At 41.4% G+C, this 24416-nt stretch overlaps 1 protein-coding gene across 4 annotated transcripts in view; it reads right to left on the bottom strand.

The window, feature by feature from the left end:
• Nucleotides 1-334: 334 nt before the first annotated feature.
• Nucleotides 335-24416, bottom strand: part of LOC104642593 (uncharacterized) — a 47115-nt gene continuing 23033 nt past the window's right edge. For 2 of the 4 annotated variants that reach the window (XM_075738958.1, XM_075738955.1), the window contains 6 exons: nt 23046-23160; nt 20849-20968; nt 10775-11299; nt 5701-5796; nt 4734-4878; nt 335-2638 (listed from right to left, as the gene is read on the bottom strand). In XM_075738958.1, coding sequence (XP_075595073.1) covers nt 2486-2638; nt 4734-4878; nt 5701-5796; nt 10775-11299; nt 20849-20968; nt 23046-23160 — 1154 coding nt within the window. In that variant the 3' untranslated portion in view covers nt 335-2485. The remainder of the gene's footprint in view (nt 2639-4733; nt 4879-5700; nt 5797-10774; nt 11300-20848; nt 20969-23045; nt 23161-24416) is intronic. The other 2 variants (XM_075738957.1, XM_075738956.1) reach the window with 2 other exon arrangements.

Here is a 24416-nt window from a genome sequence, read left to right as displayed (position 1 = left end):
TACACATGTGATAAGTTAGCTAGTAAGGCTACCATCCTTAACTATTAATTTTCAAAGGCATGTTTCTTAGCCAACTGTACACAATCCTTTACGTATTCTGTAACTGCTATATAATAGAGCTATGCAATTTCAGGATAACAAAACTCAGGAAATCAAACTAATCTAAGCTGAAACATGATATAGTGCAAGAATTCTAATTTCTCCCAAAGAAGAAACTTAGCTTTTCAAAGATATTATAAATAATACATGTATATTTTCACTTGTATCCACATTTCAAATCAAAGCAGCTGCCTGAATAAGACCAGATGAACTAAAAGTATGTATCAGCAAAAACTTCACTCTAAAATATTTAATTTTATTAGTGAAATGGTACGAAAGATAACTAGTATACAAAGAATCTCTTTGCTCTATGCTACTTACACATCATAAATAAGACAGTTGTTGCAAGACACAGTCCTTCACAGTCTTTCTATAAGCATACAGATTTGTCATTTTTTTATCAGAATAAGCTGTTTACCAGCCAAAAGCATGTGGATTAAACATCACAAAAATGACTGTCTATACCTTACATGGTAAAGCATTTTCTATAGTCTTAAATGTACACAGTGGCAGGAACATAAAATCCTAAAAAAAAAGTGATTAAGCAGCTTCACAATCAAACTGGGTTTCATTACCTTAGGAGTTGGGCAAATTTTTCATTTCCTGTAATATGCTTTTCTTTTTTTTTTTTATTTTTTCCTTTTTTTTTTTTATTTTTAAGAATTAACTATGCAAAGGAAAAGAAAAACAAATTGAAAGAAAATAGCTAATATGCTATTAAGGGTTTTTTAACTGAAAGAAATAACTCTTCCCATGAGGTAAGGCAATTAAGTCATTTGATTGTATTAAGTTGTATTAAAAATAATCTACTTGATTTTACGTATAAATTTTAAAGGTATGACTCTTAAGATATCTCACAATGATGAAACTGATTAAATTAGTTCAGAGAGCACAAGCCATGTTGTTTTACCTTGACCAAAATATTTGCTTTGTCATTCTCTTCTTACATGCTTTCTCTTTAAAGAATGAAAAAAGAATCTCTACCATCTAACTCCCATGTAAATTAGAACTTCTTTTTCCCAAATTATTTATCCCCTCAGCTTTGCATATGATTCCTTTTATATCACCCAACAGGTATGAGAGATGATGATGGAAAGGTAACAATTAAGGCCATCCAAATATAGATTAAATGTCTAAAGGGCTGTCTTTGATGCAGGTGATCAGAAAATGCTTTGTATTAAGCTACTACTTTTGTACAGTGGTGGTCCCCAAAATGCATCTTTGCTTTCACCTATAAATCTCTTCTAAAAATAAAAAATAAAAGTAAAAATGGAGCTTTAGTATTTTAACAAGTGAATCAAACAATTGTTCTGACAAATCACTTGCATTCTTGTCTACAGTATGATGGTGGCAAAATAGCAATAGAGATCATGTGAGATTTAGCTGAAAATGAGTAATAGCACATATACATTTCTAGAAAATACCACATTGTTTTAAGAAGGCACTAAAGCTTCTGCTTGTGCGCCTATATTTTTTTAAACAAATAAGAAAAAAAATATTTTCATAATGGCACCTGTACAATTTGCAGCTGAACAGACACACTGCAATACGGCTCAAAACAAAGCTGTAAGTTCTAATAATATCATATAGATGTGCTCACTTCTGGAAGGACAAAAGAAAACATCAAAACAAAACAACCCTAAAATAACCCAGTAAGCTAACCTATTATCTATAACATGGCAATGCTCCTTTTAGGAACAGAAAAGTAGCATGCATTTTTCAAATACTTTAAAAGAAATATTCATTTTAGGGATATTAGTAATAAATTGTTTTAAATAAAACCCAAGAATCTCAAGCACTGAGCAAATGAAAAAACAAACTAGTCAGTGGGCATTTAACATAAGAACCATAAAACTGTGTTTATGTTTAAAAACTCTTTTTCTATAGTTTTCATTTACAACAAAATAAAGTGTGTATATTTATGCACCATTTCCAAGCACATCAAACAGTACACATTGAAGTTTTTGTGGGGTTTTTTTTTTAACCCGCAAAGTAAAACAATACAAAATTCATCAACAAGCAGTATTTTAAACAACTTTCAATGCATATCTTCAGCTTTTTTTGGATAATACAGGTTTACATCTTTCAATCTCTACTTATTTGTAACAGCTTATGGCAAATCTTAAGATAAATCATTTTACAAATAAGTACAGCCATCATGGAAATGCATGGATTTTCAGAGAGGAATAGTTCTGATGGCATCTGCCTTTTCATGGTATAACTACTGGTCCGTGCTCTCTTGCTTTACAGCAAGAAATCAACAAAGCTATCACAAGAATTGTGATATTATGTTCGGGTTGATTGCTTTGACATTTTCTTCCTCATTCCGGGAAACAGAAAGCTTTGGATTTCATTCCTTAGTTGAGTCAGAGGTCCATTCTTCACTTTAAACCTTTTCCATTTTAATTGTGAGGTTTTCATCGTTTGGTTGACAGTTCCCATTCTGTTGTAGTTTGACTTCATCTGTCCTTTGTGTATCTCTATTGCCTACTTCTCTGTCAGTTTCTGAATTTGGATCCTCTTTAGTGTGATCTTTGTCCTACCAAAGATAAAATTATTTTACAAAAAAACCCCATCCTCTTAGCATTACATGATATGACTTCCAACCAACTCCTGGTATTTTGATTGCCTCAATTTTTACATGCCTATCTTGTCTCAGAAATTTTCAGAATAGAGGTATCAGCTTTTTTTTTTTTTTTTTAAAGCTTTCTTTTCAATTGGCTGAAGTTAGGCACTCATAACAACCTGTCACCCAATAAATCATTGCCATAAAGTCATCTGTCTTTATCATAAATATTCAGGTAAAAGAGAACAAGCAGCATCATGGGACCTATGAGAAACAGCTCCAGAAATTAAGACTTCACCATATTTTCTAAATAAAACAGGATTACTATTTTTCTTTCATATTTCTTGTCAGGTAACTGAAAAATTTTAAGAGTTCTTGGGTAAGACAATTACTTAAGCATGTGCACAGAGTCACCTAAATCAACTGTTTTATAACAGTTGAATAATTCTGAGTACCACAAACTATTCTTTAAAGGCATGCTGCTTTTCAAATTCTAAGATTTGACGATGTTTCTTTTCTTAATCACACTACCTTCTATTTTGCAAGGGAAAAATCCCGTACTACTCTTCCTCAAATCTTCAACTTTACTCTTGTAGAGTCCAATATGCAGCCCAGGACCAAAGCAACCAGGGAGAGGCTGAACTGCAGAGTGAAACTTTATTAAAAATCTTTTCAGCTTGGTAGACTGTGCTGGTTTTTTGCTGGGGTAGAGTTAATTTTCTTCACAGTAGCTTGTATGGGCTATGTTTTGGATTTGTGCTGAAAACACAAATTTTGGATTTGTGCAGCAGTGACCCGACCTGAGCTGGCTTTGGTGCCCAGTAACTCCACACAACACACCACCTCTCCTGTCCTGAGTGACCACCATAACAGATGGAGCCCAAAGTCATGGGCTAAATGAACTCAATGGACATTTTTGGACATTTCACAGACATTTTACAGGGGTGGTCCATAGACTAAGGGAATGATATCTGTGTATTATATCAAAGGATGGGAAGCAGGGGGGTGGTTAATGAGGTTGTAGTGGATAGTGTGGGACCTGAGCATGATGTAAATGGTATGGAATAAGGGGTGGAGAATGCGCTGGTTTTGGCTGGGATAGAGTTAATTTTCTTCATTGTAGCTAGTATGGAGCTATGTTTTGGATTTGTCCTGAAAATAGTGTTGATAATACAGGGATGTTTTTGTTATTGTTGAGCAGCACTTACACAGAGTCAAGGCCTTTTCTGCTTCTCACACTGCCTCATCAGCGAGTAGGCTGGGGGTGCACAAGAAGTTGGGAGGGGATACAGCTGGGACAGGTGACCCCAACTGACCAAAGGGATATTCCATACCATATGATGTCATGCTCAGCAATAAAAAGGTGGGGGAAGAAGGAGGAAGGGGGGACATACATAGTAATGGTGTTTGTCTTCCCAAGTAACCATTACACATGATGGAGCCCTGCTTTCCTGGAGATGGCTGAACACCTGCCCGTCAATGGGAAGTAGTGAATTAATTCCTTGGTTTGCTTTGCTTATGTGCACGTGGCTTTTGCTTTACCTATTAAGCTGTCTTTATCTCAACCAACGAGTTTTCTCACTTTTACTCTTTGATTCTCTCCCCCATCCTGCCAGGGGAAAACGAACGAGCAGCTGTGTGGTGCTTAGCTGTCAGCTGGGGTTAAAACCATGATACAGCCAAACTAACCCTGAACCCTGCTGCTTAGTTATACAATCTGCTTTCTGCCTGCTCATACAGATAGGCAGCCAGCCAACTCTTTACATATGGCACAGAACAGAAAAGAGAGCGAAACTAAACCAAAGTGTTTCTGTAACCTATTCACACAAGCTCCTATAGGTCCAGTAAAGTTCAAACACAGACTTCTCAAACTGGCCTACTAACATCAACTGGAGAATGACTTTCATGTCTCTCACTGGCAAAACCTAAACCCAATTGGTAATAATTTGTTAAGGAAAACAGGGGAAAAAAAGAAGGGTGAGGAAAAGAAAGAAAAAGAAGGGATGGAATTCCAATAATCATTCCACTTGCATCACTCCACTGCTTATCACTTGGTCACACAGCTTACCTTCAAAGTAGTGGTGCTTTTGTCAGATTTCTCCTTTCCCTCTTTTTCTTTACCATTTTTTTTCTTGGAGGTGGAGCGTTCCCTTTCTCTTCTTTCATGACTTCCATTATTTGTATCCTTTTCTCTTTTTTTTTCTTTCTTGTTTCTGTTTAAGAAAATTTTTACTCAAGTCAGAATTTGATCCAACAGCAACAAATGTACTACCAATGCATACATTAAGTGTACTGTACAGTAAATTGTATGGTACAGTAACTAGGAATGTTGGTATCCTGGTTTGCTTCCCTTCAGAAAGGTTCAGTCACCTTCAAACCATTAACTGCAAACTAAACTCTCATCTGGGAGGTTTAAAAAAACCCCAACAAACCCAAAAACCCCCCAACCCCCCAAAAAAAACCCCAAAACCCAAACATAACAAAAACCCCTTCATAAAGACAAGGGGATTTTTTGACTGAAGAGAACTAAAGAAGTATGTGTTCAGTATACATGGTATTTGCAAAGAGAAAACCAAATGAATCTGTATCCGACGAAGGGCTTTTATTGATTTGAAGCAAATTTGTATCGCTAACAGATTTAAAACTCTGTAGTTGAAAGCATACCAAAGATCAAATCCATGAAGTTTTTGTTTTGCTTTAAATTAGAACTGAATCATACTGACCAACTGAAATTATCTGAGATGACTAGTAAAGGCAGTAAATCAATTAAAATACTTCCCAAATTGTTTTCAATATATCTATTTGCATTTGCCTTCTAGTGTTCTGTTTATTGAAAAAACAAACCTTTTCCTTCGAAAATAAAATTATTATTAAAGAGCTTCTTGCATAACAAAAAAAAAAATCCAGAAGAAACACAAATTGAGTTAGCTCCTTTCATAACACTGATCTCTATGTCACATTTCAATTTAACAAAAATACTATAACTTTTTCCCCCTTTTACTGCTCATTAACTTTTATGTTTACATCAAACTGACCTTCTCGGAGAAGGAGTTTGTGAAGACTTTCTTTTTGTTGTTTTAGATGTTTTAGGAGACTTGGAGGGACTTCTACTCTTCTTTTTACACATTTCTCTGGAGGACCAAGAAATTCAAGATCACCAAAGAAGAAAAATAATAATATGCAGGAACTGCATAAAACCAGAAAGCTCTTAAAATGATCTGACACAACTAAGTAAATATCCCCGAATTTAGCATTATATATCACCAATAATACATGAACTGCACAAAGCAAAAAAAAATAAAAAAATCATATGTTTCAGTTTGATGGGAAAGGAGAGAATGGAAGTGGGAAGTAGGAAAAAAAAGTTGTGCTCTTTCAGATTTTAGCTTTATGTTTATCCTCACATGCTTGTACTTATACCTGATAACAATGGAAACACACTGAATTCACTAATCCTGTATTAAGTAAGAGTTTTTTCAGTCAGGAAAAGAATCCAATTGAATGAAAAGCCACATTAAGACAAAAGGCATAACTTGAGCAATACAAACTTCAAAACTTAACATTACAAGCTTAAGATCACTGGAATTTCAGTTCAGTGTGACTGAAGATTAATTCTTGAATACATGAGCTAGCATTCCTATTGGTTTAGAAGCAAACAGTGAAAAATGAAGCTCAAGCTGTTGTCAAAATCAAAATGAGTAAGTTAATATCTATTGTTTCCCTAGCAGTCCATGCTCAGCAAACCTATATCATTCTATAACGCATTGAAGAGCTCTTAGTATTTTACAAAACAGCTGTTTTACACAGATGTATGGAATTTGCTGAAGTTGCTGTTATGGAGTCTGATCTCGAATAGAACAGAACATTAAATGACTGGTTGCAAACATACTGAGGCATATGTTAAAGTAAAAACTGAGCAAGTAAAGCTTCATTCAACATAAACGTAGAACCTATTTCTGTCAAAGTAAGATGACTCTTTCCTATCACCTCTTCATAGAGCAGGAAAAGCAGACAGGAAGAACCACCAAAGAAAAACAGGGAAGTTAAAAACTGACAGGGCACTTTAAGATACAGCACAAAAGCTACACTTATGCATACCAGCTTTTGAAATTCACACATAATGTCTTTTTTATTTAGAAAGGCCAAGAAAACAACAGTTATTAGATAAATTACAAAAGGATATATTAAGATATACCTAGTATCACTATCTGGATTCATACTCTGACAACATCATCTAGCCTGACCTCCTGAAGCTGCACAGGACCAAAGTTCATAACTATTTTGTTCAGCAAGATCTGAAGTTTGATTCGATCTTTGGTAAACAGTGGCCTCAAAATCATGGACCCCCCCCCCCCCCCCCAATCATTGATTAGCTGTTCACTGGTTAACATATACCTCATTTTGAACATCCTCATATTTATCATCACCTTTTTTCAAATGAGGATATTGGAAATGAATAATTATTCTGACAGTGCTCCCACTTGGTCTACATTGAGTACATCCCCACTTTATTTTGCTTTCCTGCATACATATCTGTAAGCAACCAAGTGCCATAGTAATTGTGTTCAAACTAGAAATTGTTTATTCATGAAATTCAATTTTCAGTTTCTGCTTTTCATATTTCAAGTTGAAGAACTACAGTTGTGTCTGACAGCATTCCTATCTCTGTTACATTTGTCTACACAAAGATTTTTGTGCACCTGTTTTTATTAACACTCTTAAGCAACACTAACACAGTAAAATTTAAGAAAAGGGAGTTTGAAAACTTTGATAGTGATCCCGTGTTTGTAAATCATACACAGAACTAACATTCTTGTCCCAAAGGAAAAATCCCACAGGCTCATGACTGGAGGCAACGTCCTATTGATTTAAATAAAGTTAACTAGGAACAGCTCAGAGATTTGCCTTAGACCAACACTGGGTCTAGCATCTTTTAATTCTGAGACAGACAGAAGCTTTGGGGCAGAGAGATTTCTCAACACCTGTCTCCCAACTAGCAGTACTTGGAAGAAAGGTGGCAGTGTGAACTAACTTCCTGGAAAGAGAGGTAGCTTTCAGCCTCTTCATATTCTGTTTGCCCCTAATTAAGGCACAAAGTTTGGTTTGGACCCTGATGGAATTTGAGCCTTGCTAAAGCCAACAGAAATTGCCAGTGGAATATATGGGGTCCCTCTGCCTTCTTTAGGTTAAAAAAAGCACAAAAAATTAAGAAAAAATCCCAGACAGACAATATTTAATGGGCAAGACTGACTGGACTTGATAGTACCACCTTCAGGTTCCTTCATTATGAAGGAAGATACCACTTCAGCCATCAAGAAGTCTTCTCTTTGGACAAAGTCCCTACCTTTCTCTTATGTAAGCTACACATTACTGTATTGGGTTTGCATGGCAAGGTTTTGGTAGCAGGGGGGCTACAGGGGTGGCTTCTGTGAGAAGCTGCTAGAAGCTTCTCCTATGTCCAAGAGAGCCAGTGCCAGCTGGCTCCAAGATGAACCCACCGCTGGCCAAAGCTGAGCCAATCAGCGACAGTGGTAGCACCTCTGTGATAATGTATTTAAGAAGGGGGAAAAAAAAAAAACCTGCTGTGCAACAGCAGCTAGAAGAGAGGGGTGAGAATATGTGAGAGAAACAACTCTGCAGACACCAAGGTCAGTGAAGAAGGAGGGGGAGGAGGTGCACCAGGCACTGGAGCAGAGATTCCCCTGCAGCCCATGGTAAAGACCATGGTGAGGCAGGCTGCCCCCCTGCAGCCCATGGAGGTTGATGGTGGAGCAGATATCCACCCTGCAGCCTGTGGAGGACCCCACACTGGAGCAGGTGGATGAGTGAAAGAGGCTGTGACCCTGTGGAGAGAGGAGTCCATGCTGAAGCAGGTTTGCTGGCAGGAGTTGTGACCCCGTGGGGGACTCATGCTGGAGCAGTCTGCTCCTGAAGGACTGCACCCCATGGAAAGGACCCACGTTGGAGAAGTTTGTGGAGGACTGTCTCCCGTGGGAGGGACCCCATGTTGGAGCAGGGGAAGAGTGCGAGGAGGAAGGAGTAGCAGAGACAACATGTGATGAACTGACCACAACCTCCATTCCCCATGTCCCTGTGCCGCTCAGAGGGAGGAGGTAGAGAAATCAGGAGTGAAGTTGAGCCTGGGAAGAAGGGAGGGGTGGGGGGAGGTGTTTTAAGATTTGGTTGTATTTCTCATTACCCTACTGTGATTTGATTGGCAATAAATTAAATTAATTTCCCCCTAGTCAAATCCGTTTTGCCCATGATGATAATTGGTGAGTGATCTCTCCCTGTCCTTATCTCGACCCACAAGCCTTTTGTCTTATTTTTCTCCCCCTGTCCAGCTGAGAAGGGGGAGTGATAGAACAGCTTGGTGGGCACCTGGTATTCAGCCAAAGTCAACCCACCGCAATTACTTATCTAATTCAACACTCCTGAGGCATACAGGCAGAAAATGTTATGTTTTCAAAGTTGACAGAACTATCTCTACTCTGTGCACGTATTCAACCCATGAAATAACGTTAACAATGCATTAAAACAGGAAGCTGCATATGCTTAAAGAAGCCACAGTATTTTGCCCATAAACCTCCAAAACAACATGGATATTTCATATAACCCAAATAGAATGTTCAGAAACCATTACAGCCTTTTTTGCATTATATGAACCATGAACTCCTGAATTTTGAGAGATATGGAAATTTTGCTTTTGTCCAGGGAAGTGATTATAATATGTAGAACTTTTCCCAATTCATCCAGCATTTCATTCTCTCAAGGTAACAGATAAAATTTGGTACCTAAATTTGATGTGATATTACTGAACTCCGTAATTGCTGATGTATTCAGAAAGGACTTCTTCTACCAAAGCTTCTGAACTCAAGTTAGCTGCAACACTTTTAGAATATGCCTGAATTAGTCCACTTACAGAGCTTATAATCAACCTCACAGCCTCCTTTTGCTGTACTGAATTCATCCAGACTTCCATCCAGTTTACCCTCCATCAGAGGCAAAAACAACAGCTAGATTAACCTTGACTGCTTTCCTGTTTACTATCAGCATGGTTAAGGAATGTTAATTTTTACTTGTATCTGGCCATCTAACCAGCAAAACAAGGTATCCTTATCTTCCAACTGAGATACATTCACTTTCTGAATAGCTAGCCAGCCAAGTGACATGCTTACTTCCTGCTGTTCAGCCATCCAGCCAAGAAAATTCATCGCTTGCCATCCTTAAGTTGGCCAAGTGGCAAATACTACCACCCAACTGTTCATAAGCCAAACAAATTGCTCTACAGACTGACATTGTACAGTATTGTCCTGGTTTTTGGCTGGGATAGAGTTAATTTTCACAAGAAGCTGGGAGGGGACACAGCCAGGATAGCTGACCCAAACTAGCCAAAGGGATATTCGATACCATGACTCATACTCAGTATATAAGGGGGGCTGGCTGGGGAGGAGAGGTCACTGCTCTGGGACAGGCTGGGCATCAGGCTCTGGGTGGTGAGCAAATTGCATTGTGTATCACCCGCTTTGTATATTCTTTTATTAGTATTGTTATTTCCCTCTCCCTTTGCTGTCCCAGTAAACTGTCCTTATCCCAACCCACAAGTTTTACCTCTGTCTTCCTATTCTCCTCCCCATCCCACAGGTGGGGGAGAGGGGGGAAGGAGTAAGCAAGCCACCACATGGTGCTTAGCTGCCAGCTGGGGCTAAACCATGATAAGTATGTAAGTAACCAAGGAAATATGTAACAGTGACTCAAACTTTCATCAGGACGAAGATGATGTTTGATGTCCCTCTGTCATAACTTTTGGATGGCTCCAACACAGAGAAATGGCATAAGAACCATCTACTTACTGTCCTCAAGGACTATACTATATAGTTATGTGAAAGGCAAGCACCAGCTGCCCAACAAGAAACTATTTTCTATCAAGCATCATACAGAGCTCTTTGTAATAGATTTTATTTTATAGGGAAATCTACAAAACAGAATAAAAATTGAATTATTAAGTGACATGGCGATATTGATACATAAAAAATTAGGATGTGTATTTTTCATGGTGCATCACTGTACTGACAAGTCCAAAAGAGCATGAAAAAATTCTAAACAAACCTGCTGGAGCTACGAGATCTTCTTGAAGAGCTATAGCTTCTTGGGGGTGTTCTGGATCTCTTCTCTTTCTTCTTTTTATCATCTCTCTCTCGCTCCTTCTTCTTATCTTCATCTTTTTCCTCTTCTTTGTCTCTGTCCTTCTCTTTGTCCCCTCCTTTGTGCTTATCTCCCTCCTTGTCCTTAATCTTCTCTCTGTCCTTCTCCCCCTCTTTCTCAATATCATCTTTTTCCTTGTTCTGGTCTACCTCTTCCCTGTCTTTTTCCTTCTCCTTATCTTTGTCCTTATCCTTATCCCTGTCTCTATGCCTGTCCTTATCTCTGACTCTCTCTTGATCTTTGTTTCGCTCTTTCTCTCTCTCCTGGTCCTTCTTGTCCTTATCCCTGTTTCTCTCTTTATTTCGCTCTCTTTCCCTTTCTTTGTCTCTGTCCCGGTCTCTCTCCTTCTCTTTGTCTCGATCTTTCTCTTTCTCCTTTTCTTTGGCCTTTTCTTTTTCTTTGACCTTTTCTTTGTCTCTTTTCTTGTCCCTGTGAAAAGCCAAACAAAAATCCATTAATTCATCTTTGAATTTTCCAATAAAAATTACAACTAGCTCTTTTGCATATATTCATTGTTCAAGAGAAAATATGTGGTTTTGTTGAAAAATAGTAATTATTCAAAATTTTAATTTTCCACCCCTGTTCACCATGAGAGAGGCTATATAGCTAGGAAAAAATTGGAAAACAAACTGGGGAGGGGGGGGCAAAATCAAATCAAACTCTGATCTTCAAAATGATGTGATTACACTTTGAAAGAACATGTCTTTTCATCTCACAGCTACGTTACTATACGTACATAAATTTTCTACATTTTGTCAGGAGTGAGACAAACTCTACAATTTGTAAATCCTTTCTTTACTAAAAGTGTGTCCATGTAAAATGGACTGCAGATTAACCACCCCACATGAATAATGACAGCTGACTGGATGCAAGTCTTTATTCTACAGTGTTCTCTCACATTAATATCCTGGAACTGCTTGGAAGTCCAACATCAATTAATATGTAGAAACAAAAAAACAGAGATCAAATTTCACCAACTTCCCTCAAAAGGCAAATATAAGGTCAAAACTCAACCAAGACAATTCAATCATCTGTAATATCATTAGGAATTTGAAAATTATTGAAAAATTGTTAAGACAGTAAAAACAGAAGCAAGGTAACAGCACAAGTCAGCTTCTTTGGGATAGGCAGAACGATACATGTTCATAAAAACAGTGAGGAAAATTCCAATGTATGTTCTAGTAGTCAAGCTAAATAAAACTTTATTAGAGCACAGCTTTGCCTAGAAGATTACATTTTGGTAAAGGATTATTTGGAAGCACGAGACTCTGAACCATCTTTCCTTTCTAGCAAAGACAAGAGAGACACATGACTCCTAGACCTGCCTCTAGGACATATGAAAATGAACGATTGTTCATAGAGAGAAACAGGAGAAAGCACAAGAGAAGTTGATCAGCAGGCCTTTTCATGTCCAAAAAAACCAGATTGACAGAAGTTGCTGTGTCTATTAGTACTGGTACCTATTCTAGGATTTTTAAAGATTTTCAAAGAGACTCCTTCAGACATGAAAGGCCCTATACACAGCCCCTACTTTTCTTCATTGGAACAAGTGTTTGGCTACTAATAAATACTAGGCTTGTTTCATGGTCTGTGACCTGAAGGCTTTGGTTCCCATGAGGTTTTGGCAAATACCTCTTTAGATGTCTCACAGAAGGAATGTAAGATCATAAAGATGAAACAGCACACAATCCCTGCAATAGCAAGGGGTCTCACAATGACCCAGGAAGTACCTTCCAGTTATTTTATCACAGAGATTTCATTGGACTTGCCCCTTCCAGTGAGCAGATATCTCAAGAAACTCCAGACAACAGTAACAGAGTCAAAAGGATCCATCAACAAAGCCCAGCTATGTAGCCTACTCTTAACTGTTCCCACCGACGTCCACATATCCGCAGTTCTCTTTCCCACAAAACTTCTCCCCTCAGAAAACAAGAGACAACTGCACAACCTAAGTATGAAGCTCTCTTTAAATGAGTCAGGGGAATTACAGAGATGAAACAGAAAGAAAAGTACCAAGGCTTCTGTTCATGAAGCTACTTTCATAGGCACTTTTGTTTTGTGAATATTCACTATTTCATCCCTTGGAAAATTACATTATCGTCCAAGGAGATAAAGGAATTATCTTGTTGGAATTTCATGGTTCAATAATTAGACAATCAGACTTTTAAAAATTAATAGACTAGGTAACATACAGATGTATTAGATCCTGAAATATAAATATGCCACATAACAGACAGATGCATTTGTGCCTACAGCAGCATATGGCCAATACCCAAAGACAAAAATAAAAGCTTGTGCACAAAAACTTTATACATATTCTCAGAATGCGGGATCAAGTTCATCCTGAATCCAACCTTCACAACAGATACAGATTGAAGAAACATCATCCACTTTTTTGTGTGTTGCACAGGCTACACGGAACATATCTAATCTGTTGGTAAAGTGACCTATTTTCAATCAGCTTGCATGTTGGTATAAATGTAGACTAGACTTCGGTATCAGAGTTTAGGTACCTCAGTGATGTGGTTTAACCCCCATAGGCACCATATGAGTTACTATGAAGAAAATTAACTATATCCCAGGCTGTGAGAAATCAACATAAGAGGTTAAAAACGCTGGTGTCTGCTTATCTCTTATATAAACATTGTGGATGAAGATCCACAAGGTTGGCACGAGAAGCAGCTGAAGGAAGGAGTCTTATGGTGGCAGGATGGTCCTGTTTTGGCTAAAGAATGCACAATAAGCAGATAAACAGTTTCAACACAGAATCTTGAAGACCACGTGTCCTGGTTCTGCCTAGGATAGAGTTAATTTTCCCAAGGAACCAGGACAGGTGAGCCAAGCTGGCCAGGGGACTATTCCATACCATGTGACCATCATGCTCACCATGAAAGGGGGCTAGTCGAGGAGGGGCGGGTTCGGTGTGGCTCCAGGACGGGCTGAGCGTTTGGTCGGGTCCTGGGATTGTAAATTGCTTTCTGTTATCACCCATTGTGAATATTCTGTTATCAGTACTGTTGTTGTTGTTTCCCACTCCCTTGCCATCCCAGTAAACTGCCCTTATCCCAACCCACTTTGCCTTTGTTTTTCCCATTCTCCTCCCCATCCCACCAGGGGAGGGCTGAGCGAGCAGTGGCGTGGTGCTCAGCTGCCGGCTGGGGCTAAACCACATGAGTCCTTTTTGGCACCCAACGTGGGGCAAGAAGGGTTGTGATAACAACAAGTCTGACCCAAGTGTGTGAAAACAAAGTTGTTAAAAGCATTTATAATGTTATTTAAACAGTCACTGGTCATAATGATGTTATGTTTCGTCACATGGCTCTGGTTTGTAAACCCGTGTTTACTCTATGTAATTCCTGCGGCGCTGTTTATCACCTCTGGGAGAGGGGTTCGTGTTCTCATGTTGTTGTATTGTGTGATATCAACTTATGATAAGATATCATCGACAGTCATGAGTCTAAGCTAGTATTGGTATGTAGCATTTCTGTCATGCCTGTAACTCAGTCAACATCTCTCAGAATTGATTAATAATTGGACCCAATCTATGGGGAAGATGGCGGGGGGAAACCTTCTCCCACTCTTTCACCTCCCCTTTTCCCTTTTGGTTGGTTACAACAGTTTTTGAGAATTTTGAATACCCTTGGAATGTCCAGGCCAGTATATTCCTATTGCTAGGTCTCCTGAATGTTTTCCCACTCCTGTTCAGGGTTAGCAAAAATTGTTTCAAGAGTACCACCCAGGGATCTTCCCCAAGGCTGAATAATCAGGGCTGGCATGGAACGTGGGAGAGTATGGGCAGGTGTCTAGAGACCTTCTCACCCCCAATGGTTTTGAGCTTTGCTCCCAAACAACTACAGGACCCTGATAAAGTAGCAGAATATTTGAAAGGAAAATGCTGTGGGTATTCCAAGGAGACACAACTGACTGCACTGTGCTGGGCCCTGGCCACAATCTACCAAACACTGCTTGACAGTAAACAGGACCATCAGGGAGGAGAGAGAGAGAACAGACCCTCAGGCACTACAGCTACCCAAACCCCCGCAACAGGCATTGTAGTCGAACCAAAAGATCAACCCATACCAGTATCAGTTGCCCCTATACACAAAAAGAAATACACAAGGAAATCGGTTCGATTAGTAAAGGATGATGATGAACCAGGACCATCACGAGAACAGGAAGAAGAGCCAGAACCAGAAGTGATCACTCGATCCCTGTCCCTGAGTGAGCTGCGAGATATGCAGAAAGATTTCAGCTGCCTTCCAGGGGAGCATATTATTACCTGGCTGCTCCGCTGCTGGGATAACGGGGCCAGTAGCCTGGAATTGGAGGGCAGGGAGGCCAAGCAGCTAGGATCCTTGTCTAGGGAAGGGGGCATTGACAAAGCAATTGGGAAGAAGGCACAGGCCCTTAGCCTCTGGAGGCGCCTCCTGTCAAGTGTGAGGGAAAGGTATCCTTTCAGTGAAGATGTCGTATGTCGGCCAGGCAAGTGGACCACTATGGAGAGAGGTATTCAATATCTGAGGGAATTAGCTGTGCGGGAGATGGTTTATTATGATCCGGACAACATGCAGTTATCCACAGACCCTAATGAAGTCCAATGTACCCAATTCATGTGGCAAAAGTTTGTATGGAACGTACCATCATCGTATGCCTCCTCACTGGCAGTAATCGACTGGAAAAGTGAAAAGGCACCAACAGTGGACGAAGTGGCTGGCCGACTCTAGCAATATGAAGAAAGTCTCTCTTCCTCCCTTGTCTCAGCTGTGGAGAAACTGTCCCAGGACGTCCAGCAACTCAAAGAGGATATATCTTACTCCCCACCTGTACAGACCCGCATTTCAGCTGTTAGGAGTAAGCGTTTTTCTGCTCCGGAGAGGGGATATAGAGCATACACACCACGAGGTATCCTGTGGTTTTTCCTGCGTGACCACGGAGAAGACATGAGGAAATGGGATGGGAAGCCCACCTCAACCCTGCGGGCACGCGTACATGAGCTACAAGGCAAGACAGCTGTAAAAAGGGACCCTTCCAGAAAGAATGCTGCTCCAGTTTCCACCGGGCAGCCCCCCAGACCAAGTGAAAGGCCTGATCGCACTTCTGATCCTCTCAAAGGGACTTCTAAGTCCTTTTTGCAAGAAGGGAGTAGCAAATATGATGAGCAGGATTAGAGGGGCCCTGCCTCCAGCCAGGTGGAGGAAAGGGACAACACGGTTTATTGGACTGTGTGGATCCGATGGCCTGGCACGTCAGACCCACAGGAGTACAAGGCCCTAGTGGACATCAGTGCACAGTGTAATTTAATGCCATCCAGCTATGAAGGGGTGGAACCCATCTGTATTTCTGGAGTGACAGGGGGATCCCAACAGTTGACTCTGCTGGAGGCTGAAGTGAGTCTAACTGGGAATGACTGGGAAAAGCACCCCATTGTGACTGGCCCAGAGGCTCCGTGCATCCTGGGCATAGACTACCTCCAGAGAGGGTATTTCAAAGACCCAAAAGGGTACCAATGGGCTTTTGGAATAGCTGTCTTGGAGATGGAGGAAATTGAACCATTGTCTAGTTTGCCTGGTCTCTCGGAGGACCCTTCTGTTGTAGGGTTGCTGAAGGTTGAAGAGCAACAGGTGCCAATCGCTACCACAACCGTGCACCAGCAGCAATATCACACCAAATGACACTCCCTGGCTCCCATCCACAAGCTAATTCATCAACTGGAGGGTCAGGGAGTGATCAGCAGAACCCACTCACCCTTTAACAGTCCCATATGGCCAGTGCGGAAGTCCAATGGAGAGTGGAGGCTGACAGTAGACTATCATGGCCTGAATGAAGTCACACCGCCCATGAGTGCTGCCGTGCCAGACATGCTGGAACTTCAATATGAACTGGAGTCAAAGGCAGCCAAGTGGTACGCCACAATTGATATCGCTAATGCATTTTTCTCGATCCCTTTGGCAGCGGAGTGCAGGCCACAGTTTGCCTTCACTTGGAGGGGCGTCCAGTACACCTGGAATCGACTGCCCCAGGGGTGGAAACACAGCCCCACCATTTGCCATGGACTGATCCAGGCTGCACTGGAAAAGGGTGAAGCCCCAGAGCACCTGCAATACATTGACGACATCATCGTATGGGGCACCTCAGCAGAGGAAGTTTCTGAGAAAGGGAAGAAAATAATCCAAATCCTGCTGCAGGCTGGCTTTGCCATAAACCGAAGTAAGGTCAAGGGACCTGCACAGGACAGCCAGTTTTTAGGAATAAGATGGCAAGACGGGCGTCATCAGGTCCCAACGGATGTTATCAACAAAAAGGAAACACAGGCTTTCTTAAGTGTTGTGGGTTTCTGGCGAATGCACATTCTGAATTACAGTCTGATAGTAAGCCCTCTCTACCATGTAACCCGGAAGAAGAATGATTTCAAATGGGGCCATGAGCAACGACAAGGCTTTCGAACAAATTAAACAAGAAATAGTTCATGCCGTAGCTCTTGGGCCAGTCCGAGCAGGACCAGATGTAAAAAAACGTGCTCTACACTGCAGCCAGGGAGAATGGCCCTACCTGGAGTCTCTGGCAGAAAGCACCAGGGGAGACTCGAGGTCAACCCCTGGGGTTTTGGAGTCGGGGATACAGAGGATCCGAGGCCCGCTACACTCCAATGGAAAAGAGAGATTGGCAGCATATGAAGGGGTTTGATGTGCTTCAGAAGTGATTGGCACTGAAGCACAGCTCCTCTTGGCACCCCGACTGCCAGTGCTGGGCTGGATGTTCAAAGAGAGGATCCCCTCTACACACCATGCAACTGATGCTACATGGAGTAAGTGGGTTGCACTGATCAAATAGCGGGCTCGATTAGGAAACCCCAGTCGTCCAGGAATTCTGGAAGTGATCACAGACTGGCCAGAAGGCAAAGATTTTGAAATGTCGCCAGAGGAGGAGGTGACACATGCTGAAGAGCCCCCACTGTATAATAAACTGCCAGAGAATGAGAAGCCATATGCCCTGTTCACTGATGTGTCCTGTCGCATTGTGGGAAAACATCGAAGGTGGAAGGCCACTGTATGGAGTCCTACACGGCGAGTTGCAGAAGCTGCTGAAGGAGAAGGTGAATCGAGCCAGTTTGCAGAGGTGAAAGCCATCCAGCTGGCTTTAGATATTGCTGAAAGAGAAAAGTGGCCGATGCTCGACCTCTGTACTGACTCCATGGATGGTGACAAACGCCCTGTGGGGGTGGTTGCAGCAATGGAAACAGAGCAACTGGCAGCACAGAGGGAAACTCATCTGGGCTGCCCCACTCTAGCAAGATATTGCTGCACAGCTGGAGAAGCTAGTTGTAAAAGTACGTCATGTAGATGCCCACATACCCAAGAGTCGGGCCACTGAGGAACATCCAAACAACCAGCAGGTGGATCAGGCTGCTCAGATTGAAGTGGCTCAGGTGGATTTGGACTGGCAACATAAGGGTGAATTATTTCTAGCTTGTTGGGCCCATCACACCTCAGGCCATCAAGGAAGAGATGCAACCTATAGATGGGCCCGTGATCGAGGGGTGGACTTGACCATGGATGCCATCTCACAGGTCATCCATCAATGTGAAACATGAACTGTAATCAAGCAAGCCAAGCAGGTAAAGCCTCTGTGGTATGGAGGATGATGGCTGAAATATAAATATGGGGAAGCACGGCAGACTGATTACATCACAGTCCCACAAACCCGCCAAGGCAAGCGTTACGTTCTTACAATGGTGGAAGCAACCACTGGGTGGCTGGAAACATACCCTGTGCCCCATGCCACTGCCCAGAACACTATCCTGGGTCTTGAAAAGCAAGTCCTGTGGCGACATGGCACCCCAGAAAGAATTGAGTCAGACAACGGGACTCATTTTTGGAACAACCTCATAGACACCTGGGCCAAAGAGCATGGCATTGAGTGGGTGTATCACATCCCCTACCATGCACCAGCCTGTGAGTAAATCGAACAATGCAATGGACTGCTAAAGACTACCCTGAGAGCAATGGGTGGTGGGACCCTCAAACACTGGGACACACATTTAGCAAAGGCCACCTGGTTAGTTAACACTAGGAGATCTGCCAATCAAGCTGGCCCTGCCCAATCAAAACTTCCACGCCCTGTAGAAGGGGATAAAGCTCCTGTAGTGCGCATGAAAAATATGTTGGGGAAGACAGTCTGGGTTATCCCTGCTTCAGGCAAAGGCAAGCCCATCTGCAGGACTGCTTTTGCTCAGGGACCAGGGTGCACTTGGTGGGTGATGAGAAAGGATGGGGAAGTCCGGTGTGTACCCCAAGGGGATCTGATTCTGGGTGAAAATAGCCAATAAATTAAATTGCATGATGTTAATAGCTATATACTGTATCAATGGTATGACCATAAGAATCACCCAAAACTAATGAAGGATGGACTCTGATGAAACTGAGCCAAGTGCCACGATGATGGAACTAGAACTGACTTCAGCAACTGGTGCCCAGGAACTTCATTGAAAATCACATCTTTGACGCCCAGACTATGGGCATGGACCATGCCAGATACACCAGCCGTGAAAACTCCAGATGCAGCGTGCAACAATCCAGCAGCACGCACCATTGCTCCTGCCCTGAGAGACTGTCATGACAGATGGAGCCCAAAGCCATGGACTAAATGAACTCGATGGACATTTTAGAGGGATGGCCCATAGAGTAAGGGAATGATATCTGTGAATAATCTGGGCATGACGTATATTGGCTAGGATAGAGTTAATTTTCACAAGGAGCCAGGACAGGTGAGCCAAGCTGTCCAGGGGGCTATTCCATGCCATATGACCGTCATGCTCACCATAAAAGGGGGCTAGTCGGTGTTGGTTGGTCGTTGGATCACTAAATTGCTTTCTGTTATCACCCATTGTTACTATCTGTTATCAGCACTGTTGTTGATTGTTTCCCTCTCCCTTGCCATCCCAGTAAACTGCCCTTATCCCAACCCTCCAGGCTTTGCCTTTGTTTTTCCCATTCTCCTCCCCCTCCTGCTGGGGGAGGGGTGAGAGGGCGGTGTGTGGTGCTCAGCTGCCAGCTGGGGCTAAACCACGGGCTAAACCACGTCACCACAGTGCCCAGAGAGAGACCTTTTGCTCAATTATCCGTGAAATTAATATTAAAGTTGACACCCCTAAGTATGATAATGAGCTTAAAGAAGTACATGCTAAACATATATGACTACAGTACTCGACTCTCCACCCAAATCACGTTAAACGTCACCCCAGGGAGGAGAACAACTGAGGTTAGGGTATAAAGGATATTGATACCCACAGGGGGAGAGAAGAAATTGAAGACCCCAAAGAGGCAGTTGACAGGCTGTGCTCCTTCTCCTCCACCCAAGACAGGGATGCCTTCTTGGTAAGCATTGTGCCTTCACCTTTTGGTGAAGAATACCCAGGATAGCACTTTGCTAGCACTATCAGCATATATTAGCACTACTGCAGTAAGTGCATTTATGAATGGCAATTCCAAAGTTTTTATATTTGTCACTTTCATAAACTTTCTATCAGTTTCAACTTTGCGAAACTGTCTCAGTGAAAGTCCTTTAGGGGGCTCTCACAGGCAAACGTTGACTCTGATAAGTGGCTACACACATAATCCTTTAGACATAAACTGTTGACCAAGTCTGGGACTAAGACTGGACCTAGCCACACCTAGGCTCCTCTCTGAGAAGGAGTTCAGAAAGCAAGGGGGTCCTTTCTGAACCTCGTGACTCAACGGGAGGGCCTCCCTCAGCCACACATCAGATTCATACCCTTGTATGAGACACAGCCAAAACCAGTACACTCAGCATAAAAATTTACTTTCTATTCTTTTGTCCCACAAACAAAGCCTAGGGACAGGCTAAAGCATTTAGAGATTCCATCCTTTGCCATCACCTAAAAGGTTTGTTACATTTTTTTCAAAAATTTTGTACTGTGTACTAAGAACAACAGTATCATTTCTTAGGAATGGAACTCACCGAGAATGAGAGCGACTTCTTGATTTCCTCCTTTCCCTAGATCTAGACCGTTTTTTCAGGGGACTTCTGGATCTGCGTCTGTCCTTGTGTCTGGAGAACGATCTGTTGCCAGATCTACTTCTATATGAACAACACCAGAAGAAAAATACTTTAATGTTGAAATTTCTTAAAAATTAATTGAACACTGCCAAGTTCAACCACTAAACCATATCCCTAAGCACCACATCTATGCATCTTTTAAATACCTCCAGGGATGGTGACTCAACCACTTCCCTGGGCAGCCTGTTCCAATGCTTGACAACCCTTTCAGTGAAGAAATTTTTCCTAATATCCAATCTAAACCTCCCCTGGAGCAACTGGAGGCCATTTCCTCTTGTCCTATCACTTTTTACTTGGGAGAAGAGACCAACATCCACCTCGCTATAATCTCCTTTCAGGTAGTTGTAGAGAGCAATAAGGTCTCCCCTCAGCCTCCTCTTCTCCAGGCTAAACAACCCCAGTTCCCTCAGCTGCTCCTCATAAGACTTGCTCTCCAGACCCTTCACCAGCTTTGTTGCCCTTCTTTGGACCTGCTCCAGCACCTCAGTGTCCTTCTTGTAGTGAGGGGCCCAAAAGTGAACACAGTACTCGAGGTGCAGCCTCACCAGAGCCAAGTACAGGGGCACAATCTCATCCCTAGTCCTGCTGGCCACACTATTTCTGATACAAGCCAGGATGCTGTTGGCCTTCTTGGCCACCTGGGCACACTGCCAGCTCATATTCAGCCAGCTATCGACCAACATCCCCAGGTCCTTTTCCTCTGGGCAGCTTTCCAGCCAGTCTTCCCCAAGCCTGTAGCATTGCCTGGAGTTGTTGTGACCCAAGTGCAGGACCCAGCACTTAGCTTTGTTGAACCTCATACAGTTGGCCTCGGCCCATCGATCCAGCCTGCCCAGATCCCTCTGCAGAGCCTTCCTACCCTCAAGCAGATCAACACTCCCACCCAACTTGGTGTCATCTGCAAACTTACTGAGGGTGCACTCAATCCCCTCATCCAGATCGTTGATAAAGATATTAAGGAGAACTGGCCCCAGTACTGAGCCCTGAGGAACACCATTTGTGACGGGCTGTCAACTGGATTTATCTTCATTCACCACAACTCTTTGTGCCCAGCATTAAGAAGGTACCCAATGTTTTGATGACATTGGATAACATGTACTGTGTAACACTATTACAGAACTGAAGCCTGCACTTAGATCATATTTGTTTGGTAATATAACCAATGTGGTGTGTCCCTCTGTCCAGCTTTTCTGTATGTAAAAGAATTCTAATCGCCCTGTGAAAAGACAATGGATGAAAGAATGCAACAGTGCTGTCACTGACAACACTCACCTTTTTAATATGTAAACTATCAAATACATTTTTAATTTTTTTTTTTTGATACTTAATGTAGCCAAATATCTTTAGATTGATTATGTAATGATCAGAAGACATTCCTGACATTGAACCATTTCAGGAAGCATTTGTAAGTCTCACATAGCATGACTCATTCTTGGGAAAAAATCTTAATGGGTAAACTTTAAGGGTGATCAATTAATTTTATTTCCTCCTATATTTCAAAGCTTGTTTCAGAACTGAACAAATTAACAAAGCAAACAAACTCTTAAGAATGAAAAACTGCCCCTAAAGTCTTTTTCTTCTGGCTTTTAAAAATATAGCTTTACATTTACAGTATAGTAATGAAAATACTGCATTTGTTAACTAGATATTTAGAAATTCAGGACAGCAGGAACTTTCTACTAGCAAAACCAACCAGCCTATCTGTTCAGAGTGTTAACAGTAAACTAAATGTTCCATCCACAAAACACAGATAACTATTTCTTTTTAAAATACAGAGGTCACAGAATGAAATTATGCTACATGGCACAAAACGTACCATGAAACCGTAGAAATGGTTATGCTACATGGCACAAAAAGTACCTTCTAGTGTGTTTTACCTGAAAGTAATCCTGAAAACATTTAGCATTTAGAGGGAAAGAATATCTGTTCAGAGACAAAGTTCCTATTTACTCTGATCTGGTCAGAGTAAGTTACTCATCTTCTCTACAGGGATACTTATCTCATAACTCAGTAAGAAATCTCAGTAACCACCACCACAAAAAAAAAAAAATCCCCAAACCAGTATGATCTCTTAGTCCAAAATAAAAAACATACCTACCTGTGTTTTGAGTGTGATCTTTTCCTTCTAGTTCGGGATTTTGAGCTAGACCTGGATTCTGAACGAGAATGGGAACGAGATCGACCACCTTTTCTTTCACTGCTCTTTCCAGACTCTGAGAGGAAAAAACCACTTTGCAGTGTAAGCTCAGAACATTTAAAGATCCCAGTTAACAATCTGGCACAAGTGGAATGTACCACACATATAGTGCAAGGGGCCTACGCTTTGCACATCTTCCTTCTTTGCACATATCCTTCAGAAACATCCAAGAAAGTCATTGCATATACTCGTTGAGTGCAGCCATCCTGCAGCAGTACACATAAACCAGATAATTATAAACAGCTAGCTCTGTTAGGAATGGGATTTATGTTGCTGCCACAACGCACAAGATTACAACGTGTTCTCCTCTGGTATATTATGTAATATAACTATTTTTTAATTATTTTTAATAACCTCAGAAGAATAAATTTAGAGGGCATAAATTTGAAAACAAGCCTAAAAAGTAAATAATAATTAGTACTTTCTATACTTTTAGATATTCCAACAACTGTACAAATAAATACTGAAGTTCTACTCCTCAAACACTGTTTTGGAGGAGGAAGGGATGGAGAGAAGGGGGTGAAATGTTTGATCCAAAGGCCAAGAAGTCAACAGAAAGCTTACCAGTGACCTCAGCAGACTTTGGTTCAGACTCTAAAAGATTATTATTCTGCTGCTTAACACTGAGGAAATGTTAGAACTATTTTTCCCCCAATCCTAAACAGAAAATACTCCCCCCCCCCCCCCCCCCCCCCAAAAAATGCAACAATCAACCCTCAAAACCCTCCACTATCTAACCTAAGTCAATGTCTGGGTTTCTTAGTAAGAATGATGACAAAATTTTGCTGATGAAAAGAAAAAGAAGGATTTCAACTGCAAGTTTAACAAGTTGAGAATTTTTTTATGCTGTGGTCTTGCAATCAGTTTAAGTGAGCATAAATTAGCACTGAAATGTCTGTCTAACCACTCAACCCACCAACATCTTCCTCCTTGATCTGGCATTTCAGTGTTAACAGGGATCAGGGAACCAATCTGGATACAAAAAAACTCCATTACAATATCTTGAGGTTTATCCCAGATTCATTCTCTGATCCCATTTGCTGAGGATGCACATAGTCTTGAGCCAGCATGAAAAAGAGTATAGCAGTGACAAAATTAATTTATTGAAGGAAAGCATAATATTGCTTTCAGCAGCATGTAACCCCATCTGATCATGAAACTATGGCATTAATGGGTGCTAGAGAACAAAACAAAATATAAAGCATTTTTTTAAAGTTCACAAGTATTTTGAACTTTAAAAGCACCAACATTAAGTATTAATTTAGTATTGAC

The sequence above is a fragment of the Balearica regulorum genome, chromosome W (genome assembly GCF_011004875.1).
Source record: "Balearica regulorum gibbericeps isolate bBalReg1 chromosome W, bBalReg1.pri, whole genome shotgun sequence".
Lineage (NCBI taxonomy): Eukaryota > Metazoa > Chordata > Aves > Gruiformes > Gruidae > Balearica > Balearica regulorum.
This window is presented reverse-complemented; position numbering and strand designations above follow the sequence as displayed.